Source organism: Vipera berus (assembly GCF_964194415.1).
Source record: "Vipera berus genome assembly, chromosome: 5".
NCBI classification, from domain to species: domain Eukaryota; kingdom Metazoa; phylum Chordata; class Lepidosauria; order Squamata; family Viperidae; genus Vipera; species Vipera berus.
In genome coordinates this window covers 86,852,448-86,866,288 of record NC_138207.1, presented here as the reverse complement: position 1 = coordinate 86,866,288, position 13,841 = coordinate 86,852,448, and the positions used below count along the sequence as shown (strand labels likewise).

The 13,841-nt window shown below is 42.5% G+C and overlaps 1 protein-coding gene across 2 annotated transcripts in view; it reads left to right on the top strand.

The window, feature by feature from the left end:
• The first annotated feature begins 2,295 nt into the window (after window positions 1-2,295).
• The window catches only part of DNAJB12 (DnaJ heat shock protein family (Hsp40) member B12), a 40,783-nt gene continuing 29,237 nt past the window's right edge, over window positions 2,296-13,841 (top strand). For both annotated transcript variants that reach the window (XM_081328224.1, XM_081328223.1), the window contains exons 1-3: window positions 2,296-2,467; window positions 11,474-11,648; window positions 12,508-12,653. In XM_081328224.1, coding sequence (XP_081184350.1) covers window positions 2,335-2,467; window positions 11,474-11,648; window positions 12,508-12,653 — 454 coding nt within the window. In that variant the 5' untranslated portion in view covers window positions 2,296-2,334. The remainder of the gene's footprint in view (window positions 2,468-11,473; window positions 11,649-12,507; window positions 12,654-13,841) is intronic.

Below are 13,841 nucleotides of genomic sequence, written 5' to 3'. Positions count from 1 at the left end.
CTGTGTCCAGTTCTCACTTTTGCTTCTTGACCCGCATATAGGTTTCTCAAGAGACAAATAAGATGGTCTGGTACTCCCATCTCTTTAAGAACTTGCCACAGTTTGTTGTGATCCACACAATCAAATGCTTTAGCATATTCAATGAAGCGGAAGTAAGATGTTTTTCTGGAACTCCCTAGCTTTCTCCATGACCCAGCGTATGTTGGCAATTTGATCTCTATTCATATATTCATATATTCCTTGTATATAATTACAGCAATACCATTCTCATGATTTTCAACTTTCCCAGGGTCTTAGCACACCAAGGCAAAACATTAGAAGGGACTAGAGCAGGGGTCCCAACCCTTGGTCCGTGAACCAGTACCAGGCCGTGACATGACAGCAACCGGTCCGCACAAACAAGCAAAGTCCCACCCGTGGGATGCAGGCAGCACACAAAACCACACACCTTCTGTTCTGTCAGTCCCTGGTGCCCAAAAGGTTGGGGACCTCTGGATTAGAGCCTTTGGCTACCAGCATACCCATATGCTTCTTAGGTATCAGCCCAAGTCAAGAGGGACAGAAACTAAAACTTTGATATTGACTTAAAATCTTAAAATAGGTTAACCAATATCCACAGACTTTGAATTGCTCATTGCATCGATGATCACTAACAATGATTATCAATGAAAGCAATAGTTGTCCAAATCCAGATAAGTGGGAATACATCAAGGTAGAGCAGGGGGTCTTCAAACTTGGCCCTTTTATGACTTGTGGACTTCAACTCCCAGAATTCCTCAGCCAGGCATGCTGGCTGAGGAATTCTGGGAGTTGAAGTCCACAAGTCATAAAAGGGCCAAGTTTGAAGACCCGTTGACGTAGAATTTCCCAGCATTGGCAACTCTGAAGATGTGTGGACTTCAGCTCCCAGAGTTCCTCACCCATAGTAGTTAAAGTTGAGAAACACTGGCCTAACGTGTTCCGGGAGAGCTACTACTAGATTGCATGCCTTTCTAATACAGTCCGAAAAAGAACAACATGCCTACACTTTTTTTTTATTAAAGAGTTTTACAAAAACAAGATTTTACAATATATCCCCAAATCCCCCCCACCCCAAACCCGCCCACTCCCCCCCCCCACTTCCCAGAGCTAAATACAGGATTATAGTTATAATAATCATATTCTAAATAAAAATTATGCATAATATACAATTAACCAAATTCATAATGTGCTTTAACTCCCCTTTAACATAGATACATACAAAGTACCAACACTAAGATCAATAACAATATCCCTCTAAAATCTACTCATAAGCTAAATGGAACTTTTTAGTCCCATATTTATTCTGAATATAATCTATCCATCTCCTCCAAACTGAAATATATCTTTCCTGTGAATGATCTTTCAAGTACGCAGAAATCTTAGACATTTCTGCAAGATTCGAAACTTTAAACACCCATTCTTCTATAGTAGGCAAACTATCCTTCTTCCAATATTGTCCCACTAGTAACCGTGCTACTGTTATCATATTCAACATCAAATTGGTTTCTTTAACATCGCAATCTACAACAATACCCAATAAAAACAATTGCGGAGAAAACTTTATCTTTCTCATAAAAATCTTTTGAATGTTCCACCAAATTTTAATCCAAAAAGCTTTTATATTTCTACAAGTCCACCACATATGGAAATAGGTGGCTTCTAAACTACCACATCTCCAACATTTAGACCTGGGGTCTTCAAACTTGGCCCTTTTATGACTTGTGGACTTCAGCTCCCAGAATTCCTCAGCCAGCGTGCCTGGCTGAGGAATTCTGGGAGTTGAAATCCACAAGTCATAAAAAGGCCAAGTTTGAAGACCTCGGATTTAGACTGTAAGTTAGGATACATGTTGGACAACTTCTTGGGATCCAGATGCCATCTATAAAACATTTTATAAAAAATTTCTCTTAAGTTTTGAGCCTGAGTAAATTTAACATTTCTGACCCAAATTATCTCACACTGGCCTAACGTGTTCCGGGGACAGCTACTGTTAGATTGCATGCCTTTCTAATACAGTCCGAAAAAGAGCAACATGCCTACACTTAATCCTTCCAACTGTTCTCTCCCCGCAAATCAACCCGGACCTTAGCCATGCAGTTTTTCTGCTACTTCAGAGCCAGACGCCTCCATCCACCTCAGCCGCAGAGGCCATCTTTGCACTGCCAGGCTATTGGCGAGATTATGACATGCTGTATGGCGCGGCGATTCCAAACAATACGGCCCAAGTTTGCCGCTTGACAATTAGGGAGCTTCCAGCAGGGGACGCTATGACCGTATCATCGTGCGCCGGCGCCTTCCACTGCTACCGCCACCATGGAATCCAACAGGGACGAAGCGGAGCGTTGTATTGCTATCGCGGTAGCCGCAATCAAGGCCAATCAGACTGAGAAGGCCCGCCGTTTCTTGGAGAAGGCCCAGCGGCTGTACCCGTCTCAGCGGGTTCGCGGTGAGCGGGACTCAGGGAGGGGTGGGGGTGGGGGAGGCCTAGATGACTGAGGCCTGGGGTAGCCGGCCTGACCTCTCACCCGTATTGCGCGTGAGCAGAAGCGAAGGTGGCGTGAGGCACCTTGGGACTTGAAGTCCCCTCGCTCGCTGGGAAAGAGAAAACGCAAGTTGGGAAGGGGACCCTCGGGGGCAACTTTCACGGCCGGCGCAGGGGACGAGGGGAAACCCGACTCAGCGAGCGGGGTTCGTGTTGTGGCACCAAGAGACCAGGACGGGTATCTTCCCTGAGCTGAACTGAGAGACTACAACTCCCAGCGAGCATTGCGCCGAGGGTGAAGGGGGCAACCCCGCGCTGAGTGATAGGGGATGGCCCCTGGAGTATGCCCCCAATTGCAATTCCCCCCCTGCCGGTCGGTGTACCTTCTCCTTCTCCCCCTAACCTTCCCGCCATCTTCAGGGCTTCCCTCCCGGTTTGGGACAGGCGCGGTTTAAGCATTCTTCTCTCTTCCTTCGGCCTTCTCTGCTGGGGATCTGCGACCCCCCCCCTTTGCCAGCCTTTGTAGGTCTGGGGTCGCTCTTTACCCCCCCCGGGAGCCTTTCAGATGATTCTGGACTGAGCTCTGGGCCTGCTGGGCATTGGCCGGGGCAGTTGGGTGGGCAGCAGTCAAGGGAAGACCCTCTCCAGTTGGGTTTGATCCCTTGGCGCAGCGTTTCCCAACCTTAGGAACTTGAAGATGCGTGGACTTCAACTCCCAGAATTCCCCAGCCAGCTATGCTGGCTGGGGAATTCTGGGAGTTGAAGTCCACGCATCTTCAAGTTCCTAAGGTTGGGAAACGCTGCCTTGGCGGACGCATCAGTGTAATCTTCAGGGTAACAGTATTTATTTTATTTATTTAGTAATGGGATTTCTATCCCGCCCTATCTCCCGAAGGACTCAGGGCGGCTAACAACAAAACATATAATAAGTACAGAAATTAAGATCAAAGTAAAATTAAAATCATCAGTGCAATAAATTAAAATTAAAAACTAAAAATAAATTAAAAATTCTAAATATAATTAAAATGCCTGTCAGTCCAGGTCAGCCAGGTGGCAAAGGAGTGTTTTGAGGCCGCGGCGAAAGGACTGGAGATTTGGGGCCATCCGAAGCTCAGGGGGGAGCTGGTTCCATAGGGCCGGCGCTCCCACAGAGAAGGCTCTCCCCCTGGGGGTCGCAAGCCGACATTGTCTAGCCGACGGTACCCTGAGGAGGCCTTCTCTGTGTGAGCGTACTGGGCGATGGGAATTCGTTCCCGGTAGCAAATGGTCCTGCAAGTATCCCGGGCCTAAGCCATGTAGGGCTTTAAAGGTAAGTACCAGCACCTTAAATCTCACCCGGAGGGCAACTGGTAACCAATGCAGCTCATGGAGCAGAGGTGTTATATGGGAGTATCGGGGAGCTCCCATCACTACCCGTGCAGCCGCATTCTGCACCAGTTGAAGCCTCCGGGTGGTTTTCAAGGGCAGCCCCATGTAGAGAGCATTATGGAAACCGTGCCCTGTTCCCGTCTCCCGAGGTTTTTTGTTTTTTTTAATATCCCTCTGTAGCCTACAGCTGTTTTCCTACTCTTCTATCCAAGCAGACTTTCTCCCAACTTGTAGGAAAGTTTCAGGGTGACCAAGATTGGCTAGATGCTGGCCTCCCCGTACACACCCTAAGTGGGCTAATGGGAACTGGGGTCCAAACATTTGTGCTCAAGTTGCCTGGCCCTGCTAAGATTTCATCACTGTAATCTCTCCCTCCCACACCTGAGTGTCCTTCTCATCCCACTCGGGAAGAAGTATTTGGAACCAGCAACAGCAGTCAACCTAATTGGGCTTTCGGTATCCCAAACAATATATGGTACTTTTGAGTACATGATGTTGCAGATCATTGTAGGGAGCTATTGCTTGTGCGCTTCCCAGAGACAATTTGAAGGACGCTGGAATATCTTGACTCTCCGTTTGTAAGCAGCCTAGATTTGTGAAGATACCGTAGATAGATTTCAAATAAGTATATTATTTTCTTCCAAAGTTTAAATAGATGTTCTGATGTGCCGCTTCCTTCCAATCCTTTACTCCACTGCCTCAGTCCTTTATGCAGATTGAATAACGGAATAAGAGAGTTGGAAGGGACCTTGGAGGTCTTCTAGTCCAACCCCCTGTTCAAGCAGGTGACCCTGTACTGTTTCAGACAAATGGCTGTTTATTCTTTTCTTAAAAGCCTTCAGTGATTGATGACCCACAACCGGTGTAGTGACACCATTTCTGCCTTATCTTCCCCCTTTCCCATCTTCTTTGACTTTTCTGCTTAATTATTCATTTTCCACTGACTTCTCGGAGTCCAGTTATTTTTCGGCCCCCATCTCTCAACTAAAGAGCTCTTGCTGCAAGTTCTTAGTTCTCTAAATAAAACTTGCTGTCGTAACAGTGATAAATGCAGACTTACATAACTCTGATTAACAGCTATAATAGAAAAATTAAAAATATTGTAGCCTATTAACCTTTGAAGCCTTTTATAATTAAACCAAATACCATTATATCAGAAAATATTTAAAGAGATTGTATAAATGCTGCCTTTCAACTTCTCAGATACCTCAGGAAGGATAGTGATAACTGCCTCCAGAAAAGGGCCTGTGCTCTGAATAGTTATTCTTTTTTTAATTAGATTTACCGGTATATTCTGCCTTTAGTTCAAGAGCTGAAGTTGATATACAGTGCCCTGTGAGATAGGTCTCTGATAGCAAGATATTGACTGGCACACATCAGTCAGTGAGCTTCTGTGGTTAAGGGTGGACTAGAACTTGGATCCCACTTTAACCTATAATCACATGGGCTTATATATGGATGTTTTTTGGTCCACTGGTATTTGCAAGAGCAGTTAGATTTGGCTATTACAACTCTTTAAAAAAAACCCTGAAGGGTGCTAATCCAACAATTTATTTTATTTATTTACCTAATGAGTTGGGGATCAGACTGATTATATGTTTTCTAGTCAGTTACTTTGAAATACATGATCACTTCTATTTTCACTTTACATTTTTTTTCTTTCCTCTTGTACCTTACTTATTCCCTTTAAATACTTACCCAAAGGAGAGTGATTTGGTGAAAAACCCATCAAGAAAAATACTCCTGCCACCTTTCCACTTGTAATTATGAAAGAAGGCTTATCTACATGCAGAATTATGTGCATTTACAAATTGTATTTGGATTGGGTGTAAATAAAGTAGGAAGACACTGAATGACTGCATTCTCTTTGTGTATGTTCATGGTATAATGATTTGATGGTTGAGGGTTTTGTGCTGATTCTGTGGAAGAAAATATTTTAGAAATTTAGGAGAGCTGTATGTAGTTTCTACAAAGGATAATAGCTCATTGAAATTAATTTTAATTGATGTGCTTTGAATGTTATAAGCATATGCTGCTATTCTGCCTTAGATTCCTCCTCCTCCAATTATTGTTACTGTTTTCTAGCATATTTTTTAAACATGGACTTTTATATTGATTTTTGCCTAATTTGAGAATTGCTCAGTTGGCAAAACAGCTATCAAACATCTGGAACGCTTTAATAAGATACTTTTATTCTGTAGAGGTATGTTGTTCTGAATAAACAAAACCAGTGTTGAAACTTTTGGAAGCGACATGTAGTACAAAGAGATTTAAAGCAATCTGATTAATCCCTTGCATAATACATTATTACAAGATGTTTAGAACTAGGTTATTTAAAATCTCTTTCTAAGGATATGAAAACTCCTGCATTCTTCATCTCAGTCCCCTTCAGAATTGGCCTGTTAATTTGAACTTTTTTGGGTGCTATTTCTAATTATTAATGTTAAAAAAGCCTGTAGAATCTGGCACAACCAGAATTGCCTGTAGTAATGATTTACAGTGCTTGGACAGGTTTCCATTACAGGTATTCTAATTTCTAGTTATTTAAGGTTGTACAGATTAATATCAAAATTGGAAGCCTGCCCATTTCCGAATCAACAGACAGCACAGATTTTCAGGAGACATGTTTGTGGCAATGGCTGAATTTCATGAACCAGTATTCTTGCTATTTCTCATTGCACTACAGATAGTCCTCAACTTACAACAGTTTTTTAAATGACTGTTTGAAGTTACAACAGCACTGGAAAAAGTGACTTATGACCATTTTTCACACTTACAACTGTTGCAACATCCCTGTGGTCGCATGATCAACATTCAGATGCTTGGCAACCGACTCCTATTTATGATGGTCGAGGTGTCCCAGGTTCACGGGATCACCTTTTGCGAACTGACAAGCAAAGTCAATCGGGAAGCCAGATTCAGTTAAACGATCATGTTATTTACTTAATTAACCACTGCAGTGATTAACCACAACTGTGGCAAGAAAGGTTGTAAAATGGGGGCAAAAACTCAGTAAATGTCTCACTTAGCAACTGAAATGTTGGGCTCAGTTGTGGCCCTAACTCGAGGACTGTGTGTAATTGTAACTTCTAGAGCAGGGGTCTTCAAACGTGGCCCTTGTATGACTTGTGGACTTCTACTCCCAGAATTCCCCAGCCAGCCTGCCTCACTGAGGCTCAGCTGTGGAATGGCCATCAGGGTATGTTCCAAAAAGAAGGGAAAATGTGTTTCTGGCCAGTTCACCTTATTCTTTTTATTTATTTATTTATTTAAATTCCATTTATATCCCGCCCTTCTCCGAAGACTCAGGGCGGCTTACAAGCTTAGCAGTAGCCTTCATTCTATGTATATGCCTGCTTATTAGGGCTTTCACACACCCCCCCCCAAGCGGCATTATTACAAAGTCAGCTTAATTGCCCCCAACAATCTGGGTCCTCATTTTACCTACCTCGGAAGGATGGAAGGCTGAGTCAACCTTGAGCCTGGTGGGATGCGAACCTGCACTAATTGCAGGCAGCTGGTGTTACTTAAGGAGGCATTAGCCCACTGCTCCACCAAGGCTCCACCAAGGCTCTCAATTGATATGTCTTCCTTCTAAAGAGATGACAAAAGACACCGTGTATGGCTACAGTCTTACGTGTATTTTTATTTACAAGTATGGGATCCTGAATGTACTTTTCCTTGAGTTTATGACCATTCGTTCTGCAAAGGTCCAGACTGGATGTGCTCTTGTTCCAGCAACGGGAACAAGAGAATGGTGAAGATCAGCTGGGGTGGCAGAGCACACCAGAGGCATGAGCCTCGGGTGTGCAGGGTGTCAAGGGGGGGGGCTGCGTCGGGAGTTTTTGCACTATGGTGCTGGGCTGGGCTGGGCTAGGGCCTCGTAGAACAGTTGCAGCTTCACATTGCACTGTGGCTCTGAGGCTTCTTGTAGCTCCAAAGCTATTAGTTTGCCAAGACGCTCCTGAGCCACAGCGAGGCAAGCAGCCCCTGAGCCCAGGTGGTTTTGGGGCCGCTTGCTGCCCCTAAGGCAGACATGTCAAACACACGGCCCGGGGGCCGGATCCGGCCCGCGAAGTGGTTTCATGTGGCCCGTGAAGCCATCCTGGAAACAGTGAGGGAACGGCCCCCACTGCCTTGGCCCTGGCCCAGAGACCCTCCTCCTGCTGGAGACCCTCAGATCTGTCCCACTCCTGCCCAGGCCCCCATAGGCACCCTTGATGCGAACGATGTAGAGCTGGCCACGCCCACCCAGTAGGCCATAGGCACTCTAGCCACACCCACCCAGTAGGCCACGTCCACCTGGCCCCCTGAGGGCAACCGCAATGCTGATGCGGCCCTCAATGAAATTGAGTTTGACACCCCTGCCCTAAGGGGTGCGGGGCGACCAAAAAGGGCAGAGATGGGGTGAATAAGCAATTGAGGGGAGTTGAAGGGGAGGCTGTCACTTATCTTGAAAGAGCTGAGGCTCAAGGCCAAGAGGGTCCAAGCCAGAAATGGCTTTGATTGGCATGGATCCTTGGCTAACGACCAGTGGGATTTGGTTAAGGACAGACAGCAATGGGGAGTGGCAGAATCATTCTCACCGTGCTTTGCAGTCACGTGATGTCACGCTTTATGTCTGTATCACTTAACGATGGGAATTCCGATCCTAATTGCCATTAATAACTCGAGGACTGTGTACCTGTATCAGGAAGAAATGGAGGATTCTTATGAAAGTGAGCTCCAGATCTCTTAATGACTTCTTTCCAGCAGGTTCGTGTGGGTCTTAAATACTGTAGCTTTACAGACAAAAGTGGCATTTTGTGGCCACCAATCTGAAACGTAATGATTTTAAAATGGTGCTCTAAATCCTCAGTTCATAGAAGCGGTTCATTTACATGCCATGGTTAAATGCTCTAAAAAGTTGCTGAGAATTTGAGTTCTAATAAATGAGAGCCAATCAAGGCCAGTTTAATCTCAAAGCTAAGACTGGATTCCAACTAAAATTGCTCTGGAAAGTTCCTTTCCAAGAGTGGATTGATTCTTTCTACTCACAGGTTACTCAAGGCAGCGTCACAACAGAAACAGAGCGATAGCACATAACGTGGATGCATAAGCTGTTTATGGATAATAACTGAAAACATCATCTTTTTTCTCACAGCCTAAACTCAGTTACCTTCCTAGCCTGTGAACTGCGAACCACTGGTAAAGAAGGATCTTATTCCCTTCCCAAGCTTAAAGCTTAAAACTCCGGTATTCTTTTAGGAAAAGTAAGAAAGTGGCAAGCTTCCCGCCCTCCCCCCCCCAATGGCATTGTGCCACCTTTAGCTGATTTGTATATGCTTGCTGCTTTGTAAACTACCGAGTAACATATCTTGCTGGAAATGTTGTTGAATGGCCCTTTGAAGTATGATAATACACACTGCAGTGCAGTGAAAACAATAAGTACAAAATAATCCAAGCAGAATACAAAACAGTGTCAGTTATTTCAAGCTACCATAGAAGAATTGCTGTAGTAGACAAATCAAGTTCTGCACAACTTGTGGTTCCATCTGGTTTTTTTTTTATCAAAAGATAGTTTTGTTGGGAAAAGTCATGAGGGGCTAAGTGCATTTTATATAGTTTCACTCCCTTTAGCCAGGGAGCATTGTCAATGGTATGTTGGAATTGTAATTCAGAAGCATATAGAAAACTCTTGGCTTCTCTATCCTGCCCTAGTATCCACCCAGTAAGGTGGATGCAATCATAATTCTGTTGGAAGGATTAATGATAAATAGATTGCATATAGTAGGCTCCCTAAATTCAAAACATGTTGTTGTTGTTAGTTGCGAAGTCGTGTCCGACCCATCGCGACCCCATGGACAACGTTCCTCCAGGTCTTCCTGTCCTCTGCCATCTTCTGGAGTCCATTTAGGCTCACGCCTACTGCTTCAGTGACTCCATCCAGCCACCTCATTCTGTTGTCCCCTTCTTCTCTTGCCCTCAAACTTTCCCAGCATTAGGCTCTTTTCCAGTGAGTCAAATTCAAAACATACCACTTAGTTGATCAAGTGGGAAAAATACTCTCTCCAAAACTCTGGAAAATCATAGCCAATCCAAATGGACAAAACTACATGATCTGTCTCCAAATAAAGCCATTTCATCTAGATTAGCTAGGATTTTGGTTTATATTTTAACCAGCACCGTGATTATTGTTGTTTGCCAATTAATAGGGAAAAATGAATTTTTTATATTGTTGTAATTGTTGTCTTTGGTTTTGGCTTTGCAAGAATATTAACGTTATGGCAGGGCTGGATCAGGTGGGGCTGTTATAAACTCTTGAGATTGATGTTCTTTGCCAAAGTGGAATTAAATTACTATGTAATGACTGTCATACCTGGTCTTTGTACATTTGGAGAGGTGGTAGCTACTGAGGTTTTGGAAATGGATGTAACTAACATTCCCTCTGCGATTACTCCATTATATGCACTCTCTTTCCCCCCTTTATTTTAGACATTCCAAATGTAGCCTATTAAAAATACAGAAAACCTCTAGATGATAGCAAAGCGATAGAGAAGACTCATTGTTGCTTTCTAGTGGTCATCCAGATTTTTGCCACCCAGATAAGTGTCTCCTGTATTCCTCTAACCATTTCTGTGGTATTGAAACATTCGTTTACAAGGTTTACTCATAACGTTAAGCCAGAATGTAATTAGTTTCTGATGTGAGGGGAATTCACTCTTGATAGTTTAGTGTTACAAGTTAGCCAAATCATTATGGTTTGTTCAAAGAAATGTGATTTAAAAGATCCTGATGACTGTTATGTATGAACACCACAAAATTCTTGGCATGAAGTAGGATAAATGAGGATCTTACCAGCAGTATTAATTTAGGCGTTGTTTGTTGGTAAATGCTAGTTGCTTATTCTGATTTCCTATTTGTTTAGTATGCAGGTTTTTTTTAATTGATTTAAAAATTTATGTTACTTATCCTAAACACATTTCTAGCAGCTAACACCCTATCCACAGAAACCCTAATGTAATAATCACATAAAATTCTAGGCACAGCAAAAATACTCATAAGGATTAAATGACTATATTTTGCCATTGTATAATATAATTGTATAATATGTATACAATTTTAATTTTGAAAGGTGTCCCATTTCAAGAACATACTGTACAGGAATAAGTATTCTGAAAAATGCTGTACTGGTTCTAATACATAGAAGAGAAATTCTAGGGTTTTAGAAAACAATCTTTCTGTTTTGAGTTTCTAATGTTTTCCAAGAAATCTTGAAATCTGCCCATTAGTATTAAGCAGATTTTTACACTCGCTGCTCAAAAAGAAATGACAAAACTGCTGGAGTCTTCTGAATGAAACCAAACAAAAGCTTAAGGAACAATTGATTGGTTGCAATGAAAAGAATTGTCAACAAATTACACGAATTAAGTGACACTTTTTCTGTTTGGGTAATCAGTACAATGTAACTCGGCCAGCCTGGTATTATTGGAAATACAGTAGGTGTATTGAGAAGTGGAGTGAGAACATTTGGCAATGATGGAGGGGGCTTGTGTGTGTGTGGGAAACATAAATTTGTGAAAATGGAACCACTGGATCAATGCTGAACCTTTTTCCTTGTAGCCCTGTTGGACTCACTCACCAAGAACAAACAGTCAGCTGATGACCATTCTCAGCCCAAGGAATCCTACAACCTCGGCAGTCAAAAAAGGACTGAGGATTTTGCTTCAGCCAATGGAGAAGCAGGCGGTGATACCAGCAAAGGTTACACTCCGGATCAAGTGGATGCTGTGAAGAGGTAAGCCTTAGTTAAGATTCTGATTAACAGACCACAGTTAAAATCATAGAACAACTTGTTGGTCGTAGTTGGAAGAGCAACTATGGGATGTAGCCAGTGGTGGGGTTCAAATATGTGAACAACTGGTTCTCCGTGTGGATGCCACTTCCAGAAGTCCATTCTGGGCCTGGGCAACAAAAAATTAGCTGCCGGTTCTGCCAAAGTGGTGCGAACCGGCTGAATACCACCACTGGAATATTTTATTCGGCCAAGTGTGATTAGACACACAAGGAATTTGTCTCCAGTGCAAAAGCTGTCAGTGTACATACAAAACAACAGAGTTGTAATAATGATAATAATGATACCAATAAGAGAAGGTAGTAGAGAAGATGAGACGGATAAAATGCAGCCATACTAAATGGGTACATAAAGCAGTACTGCATGTTGATCAGTAGCAGCCTCAGTCTTTGGGGAAGGGAGAAGGAATTCAGAAGAGGTCTGACAGGATGAGTTTTCTAAGTAGGGGCTGACAGTATGGATAAAGACCAACTGGTTAAGTGTTTGTTCCTTGAAAATGACTTGTTTGGCTTCTTATAATTTGCTTTTTAAATTACAACGGATGTGGCTTGAAGTGGAAAGATACATAGCTGTTAAATAGGACAATAATTTTAGTGGTCTTTTAATCTAGATTTTGGATTTTTTTTATGTCCAAAGGTTTTTTGTTGGTTTGTATTTTTTTTTAGAAAAAGCCTTCCTCTTCTGTTTATATTTAGTCTGCAGAGTTCTTGCCTTTAAAGCAATATAGGTATGTGCCACTTGGGGGCACCATTTCCACAGGGTTGAACAATGAGGTGTTCTTGTCTGTCTTTTCAACTTTTAGGGTGAAACAATGTAAAGACTATTATGAAATTCTGGGCGTCAGCAGGGATGCCTCTGATGAGGATCTGAAAAAGGCGTACCGGAAATTAGCTCTAAAGTTTCATCCGGATAAAAATCATGCACCAGGTGCCACAGAAGCATTTAAAGGTAAAAATACCCCTTTTCTTTTAAGAAATGTATTTTTACACCCTGAGTATTGTACCTTTTAGTGATAGAAGTCCACCAAAGGTGGCTGTTGCTGTTTTTGTAATCATTAAAAAGAAAGTGGAAAGAGTACAATAAATTGCCCCTTGCTATGTAAAATGCTCTTAAAAATCAAGTAAAAATTAAGTTGCAAAATAAATGTACATATGATTAACTTATTCACTTTATGCATTTGATACACAGACCTCTCAATCACTTTCTATAACTGCTGCAAGAAAGGGTAGCCGTGGGATCTACATAGCATATGAATGGGTGGGTGGTGTTTATTACAATCCCTAGTAATTTGGTGCATAAATAATTTAAATGAAGAGTTGGACTTATCTATAGCTGCTTAAAAGAAACATATGCCCAACTGATTAAAAGGTTCAGTTCAGTTCAGGCTGGCACATGACTGCAATCCGATACCCTCTTCTCCGTGAGTAAGCGCCATTGCAATTGATATGTCTTCCTTCTAAAGAGATGACAAAAGACACCGTGTATGGCTACAGTCTTAGATGCATTTTTATTTACAAGTGTGGGATCCTGAATGTACTTGTCCTAATGTGTCAATCAATCTGACTGTATCCTGCTCCCATGGAATTTTTTGTCTGAAAAGTTATATGTGAGATTTTAGTGCAATCTCCTTGATTTTGCTGTGGCAGTTAAGATTGTGCCTAAATATTAAAATGATGAAATGATCCCTCTGTGATCTTTGTACTTAATTAGTGCCATGGGTTGCAACTAGATATTAGTAATTAAAATTAAAGCACAGCTTTAAAATTGAATTTTAGTTTGTCGCCTGAGCATCTACTATTTTTGTTTGTTTGATTGTATTCCACCTTTATTATTTTTACAAATAATTCAAAGTGGTGAGTATATCCAACACACCTTCCTCCTCCTATTTTTCCCACAACAGCCAACAACAATATGCTGGAAGAGAGTGACTGGCCCAAACTCACCCAGCTGGCTTTCATGGCTAAAGCAGAACTTAAACTCAAGGTCTCATACTTTCTAGCCTGGTGCCTTAACCATTAGGCCAGGGGTCTTCAAATTAGGCCCTTTTATGACTTGTGGACTTCAACTCCCAGAATTCCTCAGCCAGTGTGCCTGGCTGAGGAATTCTGGGAGTTGAAGTCCACAACTCATAAAAGG